The sequence below is a fragment of the Stegastes partitus genome, unplaced genomic scaffold (assembly GCF_000690725.1).
Source record: "Stegastes partitus isolate 25-593 unplaced genomic scaffold, Stegastes_partitus-1.0.2 Scaffold2306, whole genome shotgun sequence".
NCBI classification, from domain to species: Eukaryota; Metazoa; Chordata; class Actinopteri; family Pomacentridae; genus Stegastes; species Stegastes partitus.
The window spans coordinates 21703-37352 of NW_007580037.1; the positions used below are offsets into that span (position 1 = coordinate 21703).

General features: G+C 44.3%; 1 protein-coding gene across 1 annotated transcript in view; it reads right to left on the reverse strand.

Annotated features, from left to right (window-relative positions):
* Nucleotides 1–305: 305 nt before the first annotated feature.
* The window catches only part of LOC103374618 (palmdelphin-like), a 25129-nt gene continuing 9784 nt past the window's right edge, over nucleotides 306–15650 (reverse strand). Inside the window, exons 3-8 of the mRNA XM_008304733.1 lie at nucleotides 12143–12223; nucleotides 11470–11600; nucleotides 7912–8026; nucleotides 5384–5408; nucleotides 4162–4272; nucleotides 306–2531 (exon numbers count right to left, since the gene is read on the reverse strand). Of these exons, the coding sequence (XP_008302955.1) occupies nucleotides 1297–2531; nucleotides 4162–4272; nucleotides 5384–5408; nucleotides 7912–8026; nucleotides 11470–11600; nucleotides 12143–12223 (1698 nt within the window). The 3' untranslated portion in view covers nucleotides 306–1296. The remainder of the gene's footprint in view (nucleotides 2532–4161; nucleotides 4273–5383; nucleotides 5409–7911; nucleotides 8027–11469; nucleotides 11601–12142; nucleotides 12224–15650) is intronic.

The window sequence follows — 15650 nt, forward strand, 5'->3', positions numbered from 1 at the left end:
AACCAAGGACGAGTGTTTTACACGAGGAGCAGAACAACAGCGTTCAGTGGTGTCCATGCAGAGGGCCGTCGGACTGTTCTGGCCGCACAGCAGAGATTAGACACGTGTTCTTCTTTGTTTTATGGTTGCAAATTCTCAAACACGTGTAATTTCTTCTTGTAACTGAACTTGCTTTGGTGCTGAATACAAGCAGCTCCTATAAAATAACCCTGAACGGTTAATTTCATCAGCGGGGAGGAAAGGAGTCTTTGATTTAAAAGGTGAAATTAACTGGCGAACACCAAAAACAGTCGTGTAATCAAGTGTCGATGATGAAATCTGTTTAATTGCAGAGTCAGTAACAGCACACAGGTCGGTTAGTTTACAGAGTTACAGTAGAAATCCAAACAGATCCACGTCGTGTCCACACGGGTTGCTTAGAGGAAGTACTTCATGAATGCTCCAGCTTCATTACTGCTCAATAAATTAATGTTTTATTGCTTTTTACACAAGGCTGCATGAAGAAATATGTGGACACGAGGATAATCCTTCCATATCTGAGCATGTGATCATTAGCAGGGTTCAGGGCTTCCACCACATGTTTAAAGCTGTCATTTGGCAGCAGGAGCGTTAGTGAGGACGAGGCCGGGTGCACAGTCAGGGTTTCACTTCATCCCAAATGTGCTGAATGGACTCGGCTGGTTCTCTACAAAGGGACGTTGTCAACTTGAGAGGACCAAAAACAAACTGTTAACACAAAGGTGGAAGTCTTAAGCTTGCCCTAGACCTAGACCAACTCAGGAAAACAGACCGCTTACAGTTGCTTTGGTTATTTACAGTAGTCTCTGTTTTAGCTCCACAGCCTTATAGATCTTACAGAGCTTTAATAAAGGCATTATTTTCCATTTAACTTATAGACTATTATACTTCATTCAAACATGTTTGATGATGTTGCCAGTAAATTAAAGCTGTACACTTTGCCTTGTTGATGTGACATAAGACTAATCGGCCAGGAGGTGGCATTACAGCCACTTGAAAGGCACAAGGACTGATGACACGTGTGGCTGCCAGCTTTCTCCCTCAATCTGGACAAAAATATAAAGATAAGGCTTTTGCAAAAAAAAACAAAAACAGCATGAGGTAGGAAGTTGTTGTCTTCCTGTTGCATAAGATCGGCAGGCTGAGAAGTACTATATGTTGGATTGGTTAGGAAATTATACAAAAATCATGTTCAGGACGCCGCGGCATGGTGAAAGACAGAATGAATCACCTCTAATCACGTCTATATTCTTTTTGCCAGTATCTCAGCAAGTTCTCTTATCTTCCTGTTGAGCAGAGCTTCATCTTCTCCATGTTGATGCTGCCTGTGTTTGCAGCCTCATCCGCCCCCTGGCCCTGCATGTAGAGGTTGTGCTTTCCAGGCTTGTGGATAAACGTCGGCTTGTGGAGCCCTAAATCATCCCAGTGTGTGTCCTCAGTAATGTCTCTGCAGCCCACCACCTTGGCTATGCCCACTTTGGGTTGGAAGACTTTGCTCTTGTATCCCTCCGGATGATACGACAGATACTCCTCCCTGTCATTATCATCTTCATCTTCATCATCGTCATCATCGTTGTTGCCTATGATCACCAGCTCAGCCTGGATGTCATCTTCCTCCTCATCCAGAGCATTCTCGTAGCCCATGAAGATCATGGTGATGGGTTGGGATTCTATCTCCTCTGGCAGAGTGTTCATGACGTTTAAAGAGGAAACACTTTCTGCACAGAAGGGCGAGTGTCTGCTAACGTCATGTGAGCTCTCAATTAAGTCAACGTCAGATTTGTGGCTGGTTAACAGAGGACTATGACTATCTACAGCCCTGTAGACCGGTTGTATAGGTGCAGGCGTTTCCTCAGACCTGACTTTAATTGAGACAGGAGCTGCTGGGTTTGGACTGCTTATGTTCTTGTTCCTGTTGGTGAGTCCTTGTGGAGTTTTCTGTAGAGCCGGGTGCTTGTCACCTGTGGATTGTCCTGGAAGGTGGACGCAGGGCAGCTTGGCTTCTTCTCCAGACCTTTGGGCTCTTGACGTAGAGTTGTGACTAACGAGGCTGGGGCTGGGTGTTTTATTTGGGTATTTCTGTTTAGCTTGATCTTGACTGCACTGCTTGTCCTCCTTAAGGGTTTGAGCTCCGTTCCTGCATGAGGTGGTGCTCTGAGGGGGTCTGGGCGATGGGGTTTGTACTTTGGTTGGCACTTGGGGTGTTGATGGTCTGCTGGCTCCCGTGTAAGGTAAAGAGTAGACGGGTTGGTGGTACTGCACCTCGGTGGGCACCTTCTCATCTGTGGCCTGACGCAGAAGTTCGTCTACTTCGGTGACCGTCATCTCTCCAACAGCTCCGTTGTGTATTTTAGCTCCATCTGGGTGCAGCGCGTAAACAGACTTGCGCCCGTCGTCGTACACTTTTAACCCCCGCTCTTGGATGGTGTCCGGGGTGATAGCGGCTGTGGAAACAACCTGACATTTGCCAGTCCTCTTATCGTGTTCCACACTGATTTCCATCGCAAAAGTAGCTGGAACAAAGAAAGACTTGGATTAAGTCTTAGAACAAAGACCAGGTGTGTAGATTATTTAAACTTTACTCAAGACATCGAAGTAGAGCTGTTAAAAACTAATCAACAACCTAGCACAAACACCAACTTATTTTATAGTGAAGCTGGTTTCACGCTATTGCACGATGTCATGCAGAAACTCAGCAGCTTCACCGCTGTCCTGGGAAACACAAAACACTCTGCCGTACGGTGGTGACATAACTCAGTGCACCACAGAAAGACGTGTTTGATTATCTGATTTGGACACAGTCACACTTTGTCATTAATGACATCTATCATGTTTCCTCTGATTAAGTTTACGTCATGTACTCGCCTCTGCTCAGCTGGCAGCTCTCCCCTCCTTCCCTACATGTTGGATCATCTGCTAAGTGAGGACACCTGAGCCGGGGAGTGGCTCACCTGCCACCAATCACCACCGCCTGCTGTAAAACACTGGCTCAGCTCACCATCTGATGCTGGACCACTGATCAGTCACTAGTCAGTCATCTCAGGCCAAGTTATTAAGTTCTCTGCTCCCTGCCTGGACCCCATTCCTCCTGCTGCTATCCTCTGTTAGACCTCAGCTCATCTCAGAACCTCTTTCTCCAGATCTGGACTCTGACGTTCCAGCCTCGATCCCCCTTCAACCAACACCACCACCCCTCCTCCATCCACATACTCCCTGTCTGCTCTCTCTAACTACCAGCTCAGTAGTGTAGTTGGTAATCTTGGTTCTCCTTCCTTTAATGATGTGAATCCCTGCTTCAGTGTTCAGGTTAATATAATCCAGCCACGGTAGTGTGGATGTGCTCCACGTGTTCTTGTTTTGTGCTGTTTCATGCATTCTGGTGGCTGTAATCCTGTCTGTAGTTTCCTAACACTGGTCCTAGCCTACTGGATCCTGGTCAGTAAAGCCTCCAGGTAAATGTATGCATGTTCCTAGGATGAAGTCTACATCGTATTTTGACCTGAAGCAAGTCTGATTAGTTTGTCCAATGTCACATTCTGGAGCTTTAACATTTCCAGGTCATTTATAACCTGAGGTCTTTACTAAAGGCTGTCAGAACAGTTCCAGTCGTGGCCCTCTCCAGATCCCCGCACACTCACTTTTACTCAGTTCTGGTCTATGTTGGTCTCTGACTTCCTGTGACATACTTCTTTCAATGCAAACTTGGGAAACTGTCAGTTTAATTGCTGGAGGCAATGTTTCAGTGTGATGCAGACTTTGCTTTCTCTGATGAATGACTTCAGAAAAGTTCCAACATGGTAGAAAATGTACACTTCTCACAGTGAAGTCTAACTGCTTCATAATTTACACCTCAGTGAAATGCAAAATTACAGCATTTAAAGTCGCATAATGGAACTAACAGGGGTTCTCTAGCAGAGCAGTCAATCTGATGTGGATAGCTGGAGAGCACCAAATGGATGTCTATAACTCTGAAGCTGAAAGGCTGAACTATGTGAATTACTAGCGATCGTCCTGAATCTCCCCACAGTTTCAGTTTTAATGACACTTTTCCCCCTATCTCTTATAATTTCAACAGATCATCCTGACAGTTGTGTGACCAACCAGAAACACAGAACAGATGTTCACCCTGTCCAGTGGTTGTACCTTTCTTTGGTTCGTCCCTAACAGGCTCATGTACAGGAAAGGGTTTTGCTGGTGCCAGTGGGATCAATGATGGGAGATCTGGGAGCAGTGATGGGACGTGATGTGTCACATCTGCGGGGACAATCGTGTGAATGAAATGACAAAACACCACAAAAGCCAACAACATTAAAGATGTTATACCAAATTATTAGACCACCGATAACAATAACACTATAGTGCTCATTTTAAGCCCGTTATTCCAACACAATACTTTAATGGGATTATTCAAGATATGATGTGCTTATAGGGCAAAACAGAACCAACCTCCTGGTTCTGCTTTCACAGGCTGAGCTTGGATAACAAGCTAAACAAAGCGTCTTGTTATAACAAAGCACAGGTGGGTAAGATACTCCTTTGTGCCGGGCAGGTGGATTAACCACTAATTATGTCACAGTTTAAGAAGTTTCCCCTTAAAACCACGAATGTCATCAGGTCCCTCGGTTTGGCTCTTCCTCTCCTGTCACAGGTTTCCCCCTCTAGTGTTTTGTGATTTAGTTCTGGTTCTGTTTTCCCCTCAGTTTCTGTATAAGTTTCATTCCTTTAAGTAAACCCTTTATAACTTTCACCTGTCTCTGCCTGATCTCCTGAGTCTGCACCTGGGTTCTGACCCACCGCGAGTACAAATACATGTGATGGATTCACAGGCTTGAATGAAACCTATAATGAATGTGTTTAAGAGGTGTTGGTAGAGCCCTGAGCCCAACCCTCCTGGTCCAAGTCCATAGAATAATTGACTAACCCCATCCTGCCTCCAGCTATCCAACTTACATATTAGGTCAGAGTGCGAGGAGAAGTTGGACTTCTCTAGATAACTAAATACTTAAATCATGATCTTGACATTTGCTAAGATACCCGAACATTGTGATCTGAAAATAATGGGCTTAAAACATGAGCAAGTGGTTACTGTTCTGTCTGAAATAAATAAAGGTTTGAAAGAGAAATATGTCTACAAAATATTAAATCTTATGACTATTTAAATGGTTCTATCCATTCCTTATACACTGCTTTTTCTTTTAGAGGGTGGCAACGAAAACATTCATATTTTAGTAATACGTCCAAACAAATCACAGATCTATAAATATGTTAATGCAGACTGGTCTAACATTATCAGATGTTACACAGAATCATACAGAAATGTTAATTTACCAGTTACAGCACACTAAAATGCTCCAAAAGTGTTTACCTGGCTGGAACTCTGCATTGAGCTCCTATATGTGAAGACAGAGTAGTCGAAGGTCAAAGTGGTGACAGAAGCAGCAAGTCAACATCAGAGCAGTGCTACAAATTAATGCTGTTTCTCGTCAGCAGCCGGTAAACGTTTGCTTTAAAGTCACAGCGGTTTCGAAGACAGCAAAGAAAATTCAGCCAGCCAGCGACCGGGAAGAAAACCATGCATATTAGTGCTTTCACTGCACGCCCACCAAGTGAGAAATCCATTTACCTGCCACCTTCTTCACTCAAAGCAGCCTCTTGTGAACCTAAGCACACCCACACAGTCCTCAGTGAGAGCGTCTTGTTAGAAACAAGCAGAGATTACAGCGAGAGCCACAGACAGCGTGGAGTGAGGACAATAAAATCAGATTTGAAACCCAGTTGTGCGGTGAGTTGAGTTGGGCTGATGCATGAGGTTGGTTACGGCTTGAAGATATGCATGTTGCTGAAGTGGCATCAAACACTCATCATACGCTCCGAAGTTCTCAGCAACACGAGTGATAGCAAACCACTAACATAAATTAGAAAGTCAAATGGATTTAATTTATTTTTGTAATGAGCAAATGTACCTGCAGTGACACGAGGTGACTTCAATCAATGTAAGTCGATTTTCAGTTGAACTATGTCCAAATGTTTAAAATGTGAAAACACTAAGAAATGATCAATGAAAACCTTGATCTAAAACTATTCAATGTGCTCGTGTACGGTACATTTAATTCTTTCCTTTTTCATTATATATTTTATCTTAGTTAAAAGAAGACAAAAACACATGCGTACCACATCCCTGCATCATTTCAGCGTTGAGTCCCAGCCTTCGTTTAGGCCAACGCCTGTCTCATGTTTGTCTGTACTGACCCACTGGTTTTCAGAAATGACTCGATCAAAAATATGTTGCTGTCGTACTGCAATACAATTTACTGTCACTTCAGTCACTGTCTGAAGGACATAAAGGCCTGGATGACTGTAATGTCCTTACTGAGGTTGTTGTATTTGTCCCTAAACACCTCAGAAACACACCGTCTAACCAGCTAGTCACTCTGATGCCTTGGCCTTCAGCTTATTTTTGAATAGAATGGTTCCTTCAACAAACACATAAAGCACGTCTGTAGGACGGCCGCCTTTCATCAATAATGTAAAAATCAGGAGCAACCTGATGCTGAGAAACTAGTCCATCATTTATAACTTCTAGGCTGGACTATTGTAATTCCTAATTATCAGGATGTCCCAATAACTCTCTCAGAAACCTCCATCTGATCCAAAATGCTGCAGCAGGGTTCTGACAGGAACCAGTAACAGAGATCATGTTTCTCCCGTATCAGATTCTCTTCATTGGCTTCCTGTAAAATCCAGGATAGAATCTAAAATCCTACTTCTAACATATAAAAGTCTTAATGAGCAGCTCCATGTGACCTTACAGACCTTCTTGTTCCATATCATCCTACCAGAGCCCTTCGCTCTCAGACTGCAGGTCTACTGGTGGTCCCAGAGTCTCCAGAACCAGAATGGGAAGCAGAACCTTCAGTTATCAGCTCCTCTGCTGTGGCATCAGCTCCCAGTCTGGGTTCTGGAGGCGGACACCCTCTCTGGTCAGGATTAAAACGTTCCTCTGTGATGAAGCTGATAGTTAGAGCTGCTCAGGATCACCTAAACTGTCCCTTAGTGATGCTGCTATAGGTTTAGACTGCCGGGGGATTCCCATGATGCACTGGGCTCCTCTCTTACACACAATTACATATCACCATGACATATCACCAGCTCTGTGCTTGTTCTCTCTGTGGATGTCTCTGGATCTGGAGCCGCTGGTGTCACCGATTTCCAAAATGTTTATTGTTCTGTTTGTATTCCTTCTCTCCATCTGCTGCCCTGCTGTTCACACCCCAACCCGTCCTGCTGAACCTGAGACCTTTTTCAGCCCCTCATCCCCATTTTCACCCAACCGGTCGAGGCAGATGGCCGTCTTCTCTGATCCTGGTTGTTCTCTCTTTCTTTTTTTGGATTGTCCAGTTCTCTGTTCAGAATACCTCAGCTCTGTACTGTACTATGGTAAGCGCTGTGAGACGACATGTTGTGTTTTTGCACTCTATAAATTTAATTAAATTGAACTTAAACAGACAAATTCCTTGAAAAATGTGTCATAAATACAAGCTCTTTATTCACCGATACAAAGGAACAAACGTCACAGCTGAATGCAGTGACGGCAACATGTTTAAAAGCTGATCAGCACACATGAAACTCCCCTTAAAGTGCACAGAGCGGCGTTCCACCTGAGCAGGTACGTTACCGTCAAACACATCTGCACTTCACTTCAGTCCCACATCAGAAAACAGTTTGTCAAAAACAAAAGGTTTTTAAGTTCTCATCATTCATTCTTGTGATGAAGTAAAAAGCCCAGTTTTCTAGCACTAGTACAGCCAAGAATAAGTGAATAAGCAGCACACATCAGAGTTAGAGCCAGTGAAGCATTCAGCATCTGAAGACGTCCAGCTGATTGGAGCCTACCTTGATAATGTCCTCTGGCGTTCTCTCCACCTCTTTTAATCGCTTCAGGACTACTTCTTCGTTGGCAGAAATGTTGAGCTCTTGTGTTTCCAAGGCCTCGATCTCCTTCTCTATTCTGTACAAGACAGAAATGGAGTGCGTTGATAAATGGAAAACAGCATCTCCAACAGTTCTAACAGCAAAAACAACAGCAGTAGTGAGTCAGTACTTCAGTGAATCTTGCGTACATGGCAGCTCGGTCGTATTTGTGTGTTTAATGTATTCTCAAAAGGAATCATTTTAAAGATGGGTTCATACTGATTAATGTAAATTATTTGATATGATGCTGCATGTCACGATAAGTCATGTCTAATCATGTTGGTAGCTGGGAATCCTTGTTTACATTTTTATTAGTACAAAAACTAATTTATTTCTAAAAATGTGATGTTTTTTACCCTCCTAAGTAAGGCTCCTTTAGAGTTTTGATCTGCCGTTCTTGTGGATGAGCAGCAGTTATCGTTCCATCCTGTGTGCTGATGGGTTGTTTGAGGTAGGGATTTAGTCGACAGGTCGCATGGGTGCCTTTAATCGGGCAGCTTTGATGCAGCAGGCAGCGCTCGTGGTACCAGGCATTAAAATGAACAAGTAATTAAAGAAAACAAGGTGGTCTAATCATTTTTTTTATGACTGTAGGCGGAGATGCCCCCGAGTTTTCAGGCTCTGCTCCTCAGCAGAGTGTTAACCGCGCTAAGGAGTTCCTCAAAGTGCTCTTTCCATCCCCAGTCTGGGTCAGCAGGTCACCCCCTTCTCTGAACATGGCCCACTCAGATTCCATGTTCCCAAACTCCCCCGAGATGCAGGAGAAACTCTTCCTAAGGTTGGAATTTAAAACCCCACCGCAGGGGCCTCGGCCAGACGTTCCCAGTTCACCCACAGTACATGTTTGGGTTTACCAGCAGCCTAACCCACCATTGGATCCAACTCATACATACAGCCACAGGTCTGATGACACAACTACAAAGCTGATCATCGACCTTTGGCCTAAGGTGCTCTGGTACCGAGTAAGTTGTTTGTTATGGCCAACCCATGAAAAGCACAGAAGTCCAATAACAAGACACCACTTGGGTTCAGATCAGGCTGGGCCGTTCCTCCCAATCACCCCACTTCCAGGTTTGTCCATTGTTGCCCACGTGAGCATTGAAGTCACCCAGGAGGACTACGGAGTCCCCAGGACACCACCCAGAGAGTCCAAGAAGGCTCAAACTCTGAGCTGCTGTTCAGTGCATTAGCAAAGACAACAGTCAGTCACAGAGAGGCGACCCTCTCGTTCTCTGGGCACAACTTGTTGACATTTCTACTGTTTACCTTTTCATTTAGGTTCTCATTTACATCTATAGATCATTCTTCTCCACAGTGATGGAGCATCTGAGTAAATACTGGCATCAGTACTGCAGTAACATCTGTACTGAGTCCAACCCTTGCGTCCCTCTGCATTAACAAGCACACACGGTGAGCTTTGACCTGTGGCCGGCAGCAGGTCAGTGGAAAACTGGCAGCATCAAGACTATTCATTTATGGTAGATCTGAATTCTTCCCTCATTGCTGTAAAATACTTAGAATGAGTAACATTAAAGTGTAACTTATCCTTTAAAACAACAGGAAGAGAACACCAACATGTGCATATGGAGCCCTCAGTCACAGCCAACCTTTAATTATACGAGACTTTTTAAAAATCAGAACAACAAAGCATTTAAATTGTGGCTTTAAGTAAGTAAATAAAGGATATGAATAAGTAGCACAGAGTTTGTTGTCATGGTTAAATATATTGTTTCTACAATCATAGTAATTTAAAATGATTTATTATTTGACCTCTTTCATAGAAAGACAAATTAAAGGAAAAACTAGAACCCTGCAGTCAGGAGATCTGGGGGCTCTTTAGTGCCTTGGGAGGGGGCACGTTTCTGGGATGGTTCAGATCCACTGGTCCACTCTGAGGCATGGTTTACTGCAATACAAAGTAGTTCTGAAGGATCCTCTTGATCAGAGCTCAGCCCAACTAAATGCCTACAACTAATCCAAGAAATCAGAAACAAACTGATCTCCACACGATCTCCAGTCCAGCACACTGGTTTCTATGAATGCTGAGGTCGTGACTCCTGTGTGTAGTGTGTGCAGACTTTAAGCCGTGGCTGAGTAGTCCTGTTATGTAATGAAGACAAGCTCATCTGTCTGCACTCTGACTGACACACATGCTGCTGACACGAAGCTCAGGTGAAACGTTCTGGTTCTAATCCCTCGCTGCTTTCCACTGTGGGTCACGTAAACAGAAAGACGTGCACAGCGCCTGTCTCCAGAGGGTGGGTGATGCTTCATAGCCTTCCTGTCCAATGATCCTGAACATTACTGTGAATCTGTGTTATGGTAAAAAAAAAATTATGCTCGGCAGCTTCTGAGGCAGAAATATGTTTCATTACTTTTTTATACTAAACCTGCTATCCGACAGGTTTTTAGGAAAAACAAACAGAACCCATAAAAACAGCCTTAACATAGCGACAGCCTTGGATTGTGACTCCAACATGACATTTAATGTTACCAATCAGGATGACGGCGTATTATCTGACTGAACAATCCCACAGATTGGCTACGTTCACACTGCAGGACTTGATGCTCAATGAGGATTTCTTTGTGACTTCCTTCACGTTTCCAGTTCAATGCGACTTGTATGTGATCTGCTGTGTGAACTTCATACGAGCCAAAAGTGTCCCGCATGCGCAGAAGAGGACACGACGACGTCACACGCAGCGAGCGTGCTCAGTGTTTATGGAAGTAAACATGGATGGTAACGGTGGAGCGTATCTGCCACTCCCCCGCCGCCACCGATGGAGGAAACAGAAGTGTGAGCGCTAACTAAACTAGCATCAGCAGCCAAGTACTGCCTGTGTGTTCTGGACACTTCCACCCCGTCAGAGCGCTGCCCCGGGGTGGAAGTGTCCCCCGACCGGGCAAATGTTCTGATATTCATCATTAATTGGGCCTGAATATCCAGAGAGCAGAAAGTTCTATTGGGACCAGCCCTACTAGTTATTATAACAACTATGAACAATAATGAACAACTAATGAGCTTTCCAGCATCAAGCCCTCCTCGTATCTGGACCTCCGTCTGGACAATCCGACAGCCTTGATATCCGACATAAAGAAGGTTTTACATTTAGGATTATCGAGTCATGGCTGTATTGCCATTTTGGTATATAGGGTCCAAACTCTTTTATTAACGTAAAACATTTTTTGCATTTACCTCCAAACAGCTGCCGTTTCTGTCACTACCTTTATTTAACCAGTTTCTCACTGAAGAACATCATGTCTGTATAATATCACTGGAAAGAAATCCTCTGAGGCTGTTATGATGCAGCAGCAGCACATTTTCTCCACCGGCATTACTGAAGCCTCGCTCAGTCTTCACCAGCATCAGAACTAACAAACATAAACGCCTTTGCAGTGTGATCTGTTGGTTCAGCCAGTTCTCTGCCTGGTGCGTCCAGTGTGGGATGTGCTGTGAGATGTTTTTCAGTTTCAGGTTACCTGAGGATGTTGCTCTGCAGCTGATCGCTCTGCTGCTGCTCATCCTGAGCCTGGAGCCTCATGGCCTCCTGTTCCTCCTCCGACTGCTGACTCAGACCGTCCATCAGCCACTGCTCCCTCAGGGCTTTCTTCTGTCAGCCAAACACACCGACACAAAGGAACTTCAGTTTCAGCCAATAATAGAATTCATATTATCCGATTGTAAAAGCTGTTTCTGTGCAGTTATGTCTGTCGTGGTAACTCTAAACAAATTCCATGTACTTGAATCCGTCCTCACCTGCCCATGTAGTACAGAGTTGGAACAACACCTTTTTCCTGTGAGTTTGCTTTGGACTCTTTCTGACCCCTGGTGGTCACACAATCACTAAATGCAACTTTAACCTAAACTCATCAATTCTGAAACACATGTAAAGCCCTCTTTTTTGTGTTTACAAGACATTTTAAATGGCAGTGAATTGAGTTGATTTCTTTTGGAGTGACATAAGCAGAATAAGGGAATAGAATCAGTTACGTAATGCTCCTGCAGTTAGGATTAGAAGATCTCAGAGCTGGTCATGGGAGTCTCTACGTTCTCTCCTCCCTGCCTGCCTGAGACTCATTTCTACTCTGCAATGTTTTTATTTATTGAAATAAGATGTTTGGACCTCATTTTGACATGAAACAGAAAAACTACCTTTATGTACTGGAGTTTTAATTTCTCCTCTTCGATCTGTCTCCTTTTCTTGGCGATGTCCTCCTGGATTCTTCTTTTGTCCTGTCGGGGTAAATCAGAGACACCATGTGTACAATTCGTAGCATGGAAACTATTCCACCTGTTGTGATCTCATGCTGACACTTCAACCTTGAGCTGACAGCTGGACACCAACAGCCATAAATAGCTAAAAAGCAGCACAGCCTCCATGACCTGATCCTACCTACCTGTTGTTTGTGTGTTTGTCCACCTGTTCACTAGAACCTCTACAACTTTCCCTGCTAGTGAGCACACGCTGTGGAGAAGGCAGTTTATCTTAAACAATAACCTCTGCGATTTAATATTGGATATGTTTGGATAATCAGAGACAAACACGGTGCTTAATGGCTTTAGTCATTAACTCAGAACCCAAACACAGCGGCCTGTGTTCCTGGATGTCACGGTGGGTGTCACTGTAGGCTAATATTAACTCCAGGATCCAGGATCAGCGTGGCACTAAGCCCCAGTGAAAGGGGATCTCCCCGATGACGTCTGCCGGTATTTAAAGCTCCGTGTCTGTCTGCGTCGGACTCTATCAGACCCAGTGATGTCAGCTGGCTTAAATGTCTGGATTGTGAAAGCCATTTCACAGAGACAACTGTGATGAACTGGGAGAGGCTTCCTGAGCAAATGATCCCTCAGAATATTTCACATCACAATACTGATGAAGTGTCAGTCATACTCTTCTAAGCCTCCAAACAAGCAGATGTTAGATTGACAGCTAATGAGGGACTGTAGGGACAACTTCTACACAGTTAGCAGGTAACATGTCCTCAGACATCAAACAGACTGATGGTGACACTGACAGCATTCCAGGATGTTTAGCGTTATCCGGCTGAGCAGACATTCTGACATATCACAGAGACAAAAAAGAAAAAGTACAGATGAGAGAAATTACATCAACATTAGGAGCCCTATTAAGTAATGAGGCAGACTGCACAGTTGAAACAAACATTGATTTATAATAAAATCAATCCATCCATCATCTCTACACCTTAATCCTCACCAGGGTCATGGGGGGCTGGGCCTATCCCAGCTGACTCAGGGTGAAGGCAGGTTCACCTGGACAGGTAACCAGTCTATCACAGGGCTACACTTAGAGACAGACAACCAAGCACACTCACATTCACACCTACGGACAATTTACAATCACCAATTAACCTCAGCATGTTTCTGGACTGTGGGAGGAAGCTGGAGAACCCGGAGAGAACCCACGCTGCACAGGGAGAACATGGAGACTCCACGCAGAAAGGTCCCGGGTGTCCTCACCGGAACACGAACCAGCGACCTTCTAGCTGTGAGGCAACGGTGCTAACCACCGAGCTACCTGCAGCCCACTGAGCCCCAGTGAACCATTATTCTGTCCTACTCACCACAAAAGAGATGTTTTCTTTCACTAATCATGGTTGACTGGTTGTTTAAGGTGAAAAACGTGCTATCCATGAATACATTACATGTTGTTTAAAATATAATGGCAATATCAAAATATTGCGACCTTGAGTTTGACCTTGAAATATCACCTAAGGTCAAATCCTCAGTGGGAAGCCCATATATGGTTTTCGTTACAAACAGTGTGTCTATCTTGCTCTGCTTTCAAGTTACAGTGCAGTCACAATTCATGACCTTGAGTTAACTCAAGGTCACTGGGCACACCTGTAGTTCACCTAGTTGAGGAGGCGACCCATAAACAGGGGCTATAGCTCCCCGATGCAGCGGTCGTGGGTTCGACTCCCGCTCACGACTTTTGCTGCAGGTTTTTCCCCATTCTTCTCCCCCCTTTCCTGTCTATGTCTACTGCTCTAAATAAAGGCAAAAGCTCCAAAAATATATTTAAAAAACTCAAGGTCACCAACATAAAGACTCAACATGGCAGCTTATATGTACCAAACACCTTGAATCTATCTTCCAGCCTGTTGACCAGCCTGAGACCAAGCTCACCTCACCTGTAAAATATCAACATGTTAGACCTAAGCACTGGAGCTGGAGACTGTTCACAGACACACACACACACACACCTACACACACACACACACACACACACACACGGGGGCAACTACAGTAAATAAATCAGCCTGCAGTAGTGGCCCTGATGGCCCAATTTATGGTCCCCAACACTTAATTAAATCCAATAAAGTTGCTCAAACACCCAAATGTTCACTTTCAAGACTCTGTTTTTCTGGCTTTACTATTTTACTGAACAAAAATATGGCTCATGGAGCATGTGATGCAGTCTGTATGAAATCAGAGGTCTCTATAGAACATTTGGGATCTCCTATTGAATGAATATGTGATCAATTTAATGAAATGTTCAGTGGTGAGCATGAGTTTGTAACGATAGAGCTACTATCTATGGGTTTTGGTCTACTCTCAAACTAATTGTATTCTGTCTTTGCTGTAGTGCACAAGAGACCAACTTCTCTGTTAAAATTTTAAAACAGTTGATATTTGTTTGAGATATAACAGCAAAACCAATACACTAACATGAACACACTGACACAGGAAGTTTCATTGGACCTGTTTGAGACGTTGGATGTGATGAGGAGACAGAAAACTAAAACCAAATTGTGCTAACATCGTTCCTAGATTTTCTCTTCCGTGCTCTGTCATGCTGCAACCACACACCCACACGTTTTTATTTTCAGACTGTGCTTCGTAGTGAATCCTCTTTCGCTGCTGCATTATGACATTCTGCCCTGACTGAATCTCACAGCACAGAATCGGTCACTTATAATGCCAGAAACATCAACTTATACAAAGGGAATACCTGCAGACGTTTATATAACATGACTGGACAGAAAAAGACAGAAACCCCTCCATGTGTCTCTGACTTCAATCTGCATAGGAGCCATATGGTTGTATAATTCGTAGCCCTGCCTAGCATGTCCCCTTCCTTTGTGTCTCTTGTTGTTCTGCAGTTTAAGCGTCTGCTTCCTACTCGTCGGCACACCTGGAATTCATCCACCAATCAAACTTTGCATTCTATCCAGCTTTACACTCCTGTTTGCCAAAGTGGTGCTAATGGACGGTCCAACTGCACGTTCCGTCCTCTCTGTTTGTTCCCTCGATTATGTGGTAACATCAGCCCGTCTGTGTGCTCCAGATTTACGTCCTTCAGTCTGCCAGCTCGGCCTCGTCACCTGCTACAGACAAGCTGTTCAGTTCCTCTCTCCTTGTTCCATCTCCTACAACAAGTCATCCTCTACCGTCACCACATGGACTCTCCGGCCCCCGTCCATGCCTGCCTGCTCCACTCGTTGCTGCTTCAAGCTCTCACGCCAGCATATGAAGTCCCGCCTTCTGTCTCTCTGTGCTCTCTACCACCTCTTCAACTCCTGTCCTCCATCAAGATCTCTCCAAGCAACGCTCCCCAGACCACTCTACGCTCTTCATCTTTGAGTTGATAAAACTGTTAACCTTAACGGTAATCTAAATTCTCAGGTGAAGCTACAGT